A 7,349-nucleotide genomic window follows, 5' to 3' on the forward strand; every position below is an offset into this window, starting at 1 on the left:
ATCATCTAACTTCTCTATATACTATTTTAAGATGGGTTATTTTAATCACATAAAAAAATAGAAATTATATTTGGATATTATCTCTATATATTATGCTATTTTATACAAATATAGTTGTAACAAATTAATTAATATATATGAAAAGTTATACTAAGCTTTCATTTTCAATTAATTGAATTATGATTAACAAACTAACAAGAGCAATGTTCTATGCACCAAGTAGTATATAGTATACCAATTGATGACGGGACATAATTTAAGATATTTTTGGTATTTATAATTTGTATAATGAGTGGGGTCAATAATAAGGTCATAACTAGTATTGATACACTAGTTAGTACACTAATTGGTGCATATAGCACCACTCAACTAACAAATAGCAGTAATAGTATAAAAGGATAGAAATAGGATAAAAATAAAAAACATAATGATATTTAAAAATTCTAAATTTACCTAATTATACAAAAATCTAATGTTATAGTACAATCTTGAATTTCCAATAAATTTTCACATTGTCTATAAAATAAAATGACAATAAAAAATAAAAAATAAAAAACCGATAACCATGTTTTTACTGCAATTTTACGATTTTCATTAAAAAAACAAAATCCGACCAAAATTCTTGACACAGAATGAACATAGATACTTCGATTGCAACCATTATCACTAATAATTCTTCTCCATCATGTATGCCTGTATACAAACACATAAATCTCACTAAAACCAAATCAAAACCAAACCAAACCAAACCAACAACAGATAAAGAAAATCACACGGGAAAAAAAATAAAAATAAAAAATAAATAAATTTATAGAGTGGTAGGATATTACCTCTAACAACTTAGGCCTTGCCTGCCTAATCTGTCAACTCCTCTGCCAGTGCCCGCAAAGTATAGGAGTTAGGATGACTAATCAGATTATTCTTTAAATAAGACTTGAAAATTAATTAATTTATCCTATTAAGTGATTTAAAATTTTGATAGATATACATCAAAAAATAGATAATTATAATTCAAATTTAGATATAGCTATATCTTTTTGAGATCTATATCTAAATTCTTATCTTTTTAATTTTTGTGTAGTTTATATTTGTTTTTTTTTTAATTTATTTAAGATGGAGTTGTGAGTTTTTATTTTTTTAAAAAAAAAATTTAATTTAATTCTTATCTTCTTTATTATTATTATTTAGGTAAGTTATGATATGAGTTAAATATGTGATAAACATGTGAGTTTTATTGATTTAAAGTATGATAGTGTGAAATATTTTCAAATTAGATTTGTTTAGATAGATTTTAAAGATTTTTAAAATTTAAAATTCAATATTGAGAGGCAAAAGAAAGATTTTAACTAAATAAATAAAAATCAAATTCATTGAGAGAAAATGAAGGCAAGTTTTAATATATTTTTTTTTTGGAAATCAATGAGAGAAATTAGAATGAGAGAGATTATAAAATATTTTTGTTATCTTTCCATTTGAAATTCATTAATTAAGGGATAATTATTATTTCCAAAATAATTAAATAGGTATGAGAGAAGTTGAAAATGGTGTCTATGAGAGAAGTCAAAAAGTGCTGATTTTTTTTAAAAAATAAAAAATAAAAAATAAAGAAATTAAGATTGAGATATTGGAGCTCATACAAGGCTTATGAGTTAGAAATCTCATTTTTCTTATATAATATATAGATATAAATAAATAGGTTTGATGTTAGGATTGGAGGAGAAAAAGTAAGTATATTTTATCAGATTTAAATTTAATTCAAAATCTAAATAAAGTGTTGGAGATACTCTAAGAGAATGCATACATATAAGTCATATGTAATCAAATTGTATCCATAATTTCAAACATATACATATGCAAAATATATGTTAGATGCACCAAAAACATTTTGTTTTCAATTTTTTGAAAACATTTTTCAGAAAATTCTATTTTTTTATTTTTCGTATTTTTTTATTTTTACTCAATTTTTTTAATCTTGTAAGCAATTTTTTTTTAACTTTTAGACACACCTAACATAAATACATTAAAAAGTATAATTTTTATGATTTTTTTTAAAGATTCACTAAATACCAAAAATACAAAAAAAAAATACAAAAATTCAATATATTTTTTTGTATTTTTGTGTATTTATTAATTTTTAAAAATATTTTTTCACAAATATTTTATTTTTTAGATATATCTAAGTAAGGTACATCTAAAAAAGTAAAAAAAAAATGCTTAAATTTTTAAAAATATTCACTAAAAAGAAAAAAATACGAAAAACAAAAGACTTAGTTTTCAAAAAACTAAAGGGATTTTTGGTGGAACCCCCCTTTTGGGCCTTTTTATTAGGGTAAAGGATAACCCAATTAATTTTCTTTCAAAAAGTCCCTGAGTAAGAAATGCTTAACTTAATAAGGACATTTTATAATTTCTATTTTTTTTTTTATCACAATATTGCCCTTATATATATAGTATCATACGTATGAAAAATTTGAAATCTGAGCTCGTAGCCGATGAAGACGATCTCCAAATCGATCATACTTCACAAAATCGATAAAGACGATCTCCAAATCTGAAGATCTCGCAGCCGAACATCTCTCACTTGTTCAACAATAAACGATCTCGCAGCCGAACATCTCTTACTTGGTGGCCGATGATCAACACTCTCAATTAAACGAAAGTTTCATTGAGATTTGTGATTGTTGATCGAGTTGTAGAGGTTTTTCTTCTCAATTAGGTATGTTGATTTGTAATTAATTTTTTTTATTTTTGTTTGTTTGATTTATTTTTATTGTATTTGATCTGATTTCGTTTGACAGAATCAGAGTAAAATTTTACTCTGGTTCTATTCCTGTGCCTTTTGTTTCAGAGAATCAGAGTAAAATTTTACTCTGGTCTGAACCCTCTGTTTACAATGAGAGTAAAATTTTACTTTTATGCAGAGTAAAATTTTACTTTCAAATTCAGGCTGCAACATTTTACTCTTAGATTCAGAGTAAAATTTTACTCTTATGCAGAGTAAAATTTTACTTTTATGTACTTTTAGATTCCTTTTGTAACATTTTACTCCTGTATCAGAGTAAAATTTTACTCTGCTTGATTGCTCTGTTTACAATGAGAGTAAAATTTTACATTTATGCAGAGTAAAATTTTACTTTTTTGCAGAATAAAATTTTACTTTTAGATTCCTTTTGTAACATTTTACTCCTATATCAGAGTAAAATTTTACTCTGGTTCGATTACTCTGTTTACAATGAGAGTAAAATTTTACTTTTATACAGAGTAAAATTTTACTTTTATACAGAGTAAAAATTTACTTTCAAATTCAGGCCGTAACATTTTACTCTTAGATTCAGAGTAAAATTTTACTCTTATGCAGAGTAAAATTTTACTTTTAAATTCCTTTTGTAACATTTTACTCCTATATCAGAGTAAAATTTTACTTTTATGCAGAGTAAAATTTTACTGTTAATTGATTGCAGATTTGTAAAATGGTTCAACTTCTTATGTTGTTATGCAAGTATGGTGATCGTACCATTGTGTTCAAGGTTGTGTCAAACTGCACGTTGAAGGATTTAACTGATTTCTTAAGTTGTAAATTGAAGAAGTTTGACAATAGTGGTTGCATACTGTTATCGTACTGTTTGCCTGGACATTCGCAATGCATGATTGATGATGATTCTGATTTTCAGAATATGTTGTTGCTTGTTTATCCCCTTGGTGTTGACCGGGTTGATGTGACTATTACTGAAATGGGCATTTCAAATGAAAAACATGGAGTTGGAGAATCAGGGGACGCTACTGGATCCAACATTACTGATGATGAAATGGATTTACTCCCTATGTTTTGTCAACATAAAGAAAGGACTTTGTTGTCTTGTGGATGGGTGAATGGAATTACTCATGTAGGTCAAAGATTTATTGGAGGTGCAAAGGATTTTCGGACTGCATTATGTAAATATGCCATTGAGATAGGATTTGAGTTTGTGTATGTGAAGAATGAGAAGTGTCGGGTCACTGCTGTGTGTTCAATGCGGGAGTCGAAAGCTTGTTTATGGCGAGTAGATGCATCTTTGGAAAGTGCTAATAATTTTTTCTACATTAGGACTCTAAATGATGAGCATACTTGTGGAGCTGCAGTTCGTACTTCTAAAAACTCAAGGACGAGTTCAAATTTGGTTGCAAGTTTGATTGTTAATGAAGTTCGTGGGAATCCCCAAACTTGTCCAATTGATGTTGTGCGTCAATTTACAGATCAATACGGGCTCACCATTACGTACAATCACGCTTGGTTGGGAGTTGAGAAAGCTAGGACTACTACTTTTGGAGATTTCTCTATGTCTTATGATGAGATTCGATGGTATATGGATATTGTGATGAGCACAAATCCTGGTAGCTATTTGCGTCTTGACTATAACCATCAAAGTGGACGGTTCAAGAGGTTTTTTGTTGCATTTAATGCTTCCATTCAAGGGTTTAGGCATTGTCGTCCTCTATTGTTTATCGATGGAACTTTTCTGAAGGGGAAATATAAGGGCACCTTGTTAACAGCTACAGCGAAGGATAGGGATCAAGGTAGATATTACTATAGTTTATTCCAAAGTAACAAGTTACTTATTCTTAGATTAACATGTTATTGTTATTCAAAGTAAAAATCTACTTTATTTGTCCTTTTCGTTTAAGATACTTACTAATTGTAAAATGTTATTTTTCAGGTTTTTTCCCGCTTGCAATGGCAATTGTCGATACAGAGACTACAGACAGTTGGGAATGGTTTTTTATGCATTTGTCGAATATATTGTTGGATGAAAGACCAATTACCTTCATATCTGATCGGAACGTTGGACTTTTGGAGGCTTTACCCAAGGTTTTACCTACTGCTTACCACTATTTTTGTCTCCAACACTTGAAGGCCAATTTGAGGGATAGGTTCTCTGGTCCAAGTTTCAGCAATACTTTCAGAAGTAGAATAGTTTTTTTGTTTTCTTTGTGTGCTTACACTCCGACAGTGGAATGTTTTAATCAGTGCTTGAAAGAATTACAAGATGAGGGAAAAGGGATCGTTTGTGGGTTTCTATCCAATTTGCCTATGACAAGTGGACTAATGCATATTTTAAAGGACAAAAATACGGTGAAATGCACTCGAATGTGGCAGAGTCTTTCAATTCATGGATCCGTCAAGCTCGTCATTTGCCCACTACAAAGATGATTGATTCAATTAGGTTGAAGATCATAGATTTGATGTCGAGAAGGAGAGAACAAGCTAAGAAATGGAATACTTTTCTTTGTTCGGAGATGGATTCAACATTAGTAAATGCTCTTAAAAGTGGAAGAACTTGGTTGGTTAGTCGTTCAAGTGATCACGTTTTTGAGGTTCAATCCCGGCCATCGGTTAGCGTTGACCTCTTGAATAGAACTTGCTCATGTTACCAATGGCAATTGAATGGATTTCTTTGTGCTCACGCGGCGACTGCTATCCATAAGAGCGGAGGTGATTTGTATGCACATGTGGAACCATTTTATTACACTAGCAAGTTCAAAGATTGCTATGCTGAGTCCATTTATCCAATACCCACTGTTGAGAAACCTCTTGTAGCTATGGATGATCTTGTTGTCCTTCCTCCAATTTGTAAGAAGCCACCTGGTAGGCCAAGGAAGAATAGGATCCCATCTAGGGGTGAGAAGATAAGACGAGTACAGTGTGGTAGATGCGAGAAGTACGGTCATAATAGGAAGACTTGCAAGGAGGCATTGCCGTGAAAGACATTATTGATTTTATAATAAAAGTATGAAAATAATGCAGTTCTTCTGCAATAAGTAGTCCATAGCAATAATAGTATAGTCTTTTAGACTAGATTTGTCAAGAGACATTGCAATAAAAGACATTTTTACTATGTTCTTGAATGGTTGTCTGTTCTAGTTTCTGATTTGTTTTGTCGTTGAATGGTTGTCTATGGGTGTGAGGAGCTTGTGGTTTCACAGTAAAATTTTACTATGTTCAAAGTAAAATGTTACTTTTATATTAAAATTTTACCTTATTTCAAAGTAAAATTTTACTTTTATGGAGGGTAAAATTTTACTTTAGTGCAGAGTAGCATTTTGCTTTTAGATTTAGAGTCCAAATTTTACTTGCCCTTCAGAGTAAAATTTTACTTTCATACAGAGTAAAATTTTACTTTTAGATTTAGAGTCCAAATATTACTCGCCTTTCAGAGTAAAATTTTACTTTCATACAGAGTAAAATTTTACTTTTGTACAGAGTAAAATTTTACTTTTATACAGAGTAAAATTTTACTTATTCCGGCTGTAACATTTTGCTCTTAGATTCAGAGTGTACATTTTATTCTTATTTCAAAGTAAAATTTTACTTTTATGCAGAGTAAAATTTTACTTTCAAATTCTTCTGGTAACATTTTACTCTTATTTCAGAGTAAAATTTTACTTTTATGCAGAGTAAAATTTTACTTTTAGATACAAAATGCAATAATTTACTCATCTTTCAAAATATAAAGTAAAATTTTACTTTTATGCAGAGTAAAAGTTTACTTCATTTCAGAGTAAAATTTTACTTCATTTCAAAGTAAAATTTTGCTTTATTTCAGAAAATATGTTAGTCCCCTTAGAAAAACATTTCCAACTTGCACAAAAATCCACAACACACAAACTCCCCTGATGATCATCATGCAATCTTTGTGCAAAAAAAATCTAACAACACAACTACATATATCATCAACATTCATTTCCACTCAAAACAACATTCATAGCAACATTCATTTCACTTACATTCTCAGTCAAAATAAAATTCATAGCAACATTCATAGCAACATTCAGTCAAAAAAAATTTAAGCCTCTACCTGTATCATTGTATTCTATCCATAACAACATTCATTCCCAGTCAAAACAAATATCCTTGTATAATAATCACCAAACTACAGTAAAATTTACTAGAACAATAGACATAGCATTTACTATCTAATACTCTTTTAGTATTCTTTCACTTACAATTACTTTTTCACCGTTCTTTCATTTACAAAAACCGAAATTACAAAAATCATTCACAGTAGTTCCCCAGAACTTGTCCACATTGTCATCCTTGAGGTCTTAGCTCTTGCTCATTTTTTTTTTTTGAGGTTGAACTGTTCCTCAGTCCATGCTTTTGGATAATCATTCAAAAATTGATGCACTATTGACGCTCGGAAATTGTTAATTTCATCCTCTTCCATAGAATTTGCAATAGGCTCATCTCTTATGATTTGGCGCATGATATAACATACAATAATTCCACAATCAACATTGTTAAATAAAAATTAATATCTTGTTAGATTTAGTCAAATTTGAAAACTACCAATTCAAGCATGTAATAGTAGCGT

At 29.5% G+C, this 7,349-nt stretch overlaps 1 protein-coding gene across 1 annotated transcript; it reads left to right on the forward strand.

The window, feature by feature from the left end:
• The first annotated feature begins 3,470 nt into the window (after positions 1 to 3,470).
• LOC114274758 (uncharacterized) lies at positions 3,471 to 5,739 on the forward strand. Its single transcript, XM_028216732.1, has 3 exons — positions 3,471 to 4,554; positions 4,695 to 4,943; positions 5,099 to 5,739. The coding sequence occupies exons 1-3, from the start codon at positions 3,471 to 3,473 to the stop codon at positions 5,737 to 5,739; spliced, it is 1,974 nt and encodes a 657-aa protein (XP_028072533.1).
• The last annotated feature ends 1,610 nt before the right edge of the window (positions 5,740 to 7,349 follow it).

The sequence above is a fragment of the Camellia sinensis genome, chromosome 3, assembly GCF_055761805.1.
Source record: "Camellia sinensis isolate YWXY chromosome 3, ASM5576180v1, whole genome shotgun sequence".
NCBI classification, from domain to species: Eukaryota; Viridiplantae; Streptophyta; class Magnoliopsida; order Ericales; family Theaceae; genus Camellia; species Camellia sinensis.

What these genes read in the sequence shown, in the direction of transcription:
- LOC114274758 (XM_028216732.1), top strand. Translation starts at nt 3,471, where the DNA reads ATGGTTCAACTTCTTATGTTGTTATGCAAGTATGGTGATCGTACCATT. An exon ending in AGCGAAGGATAGGGATCAAG is followed by an intron (nt 4,555 to 4,694) that starts GTAGATATTACT and finishes GTTATTTTTCAG; the next exon opens with GTTTTTTCCCGCTTGCAATG. An exon ending in TTTCAGCAATACTTTCAGAA is followed by an intron (nt 4,944 to 5,098) that starts GTAGAATAGTTT and finishes CATATTTTAAAG; the next exon opens with GACAAAAATACGGTGAAATG.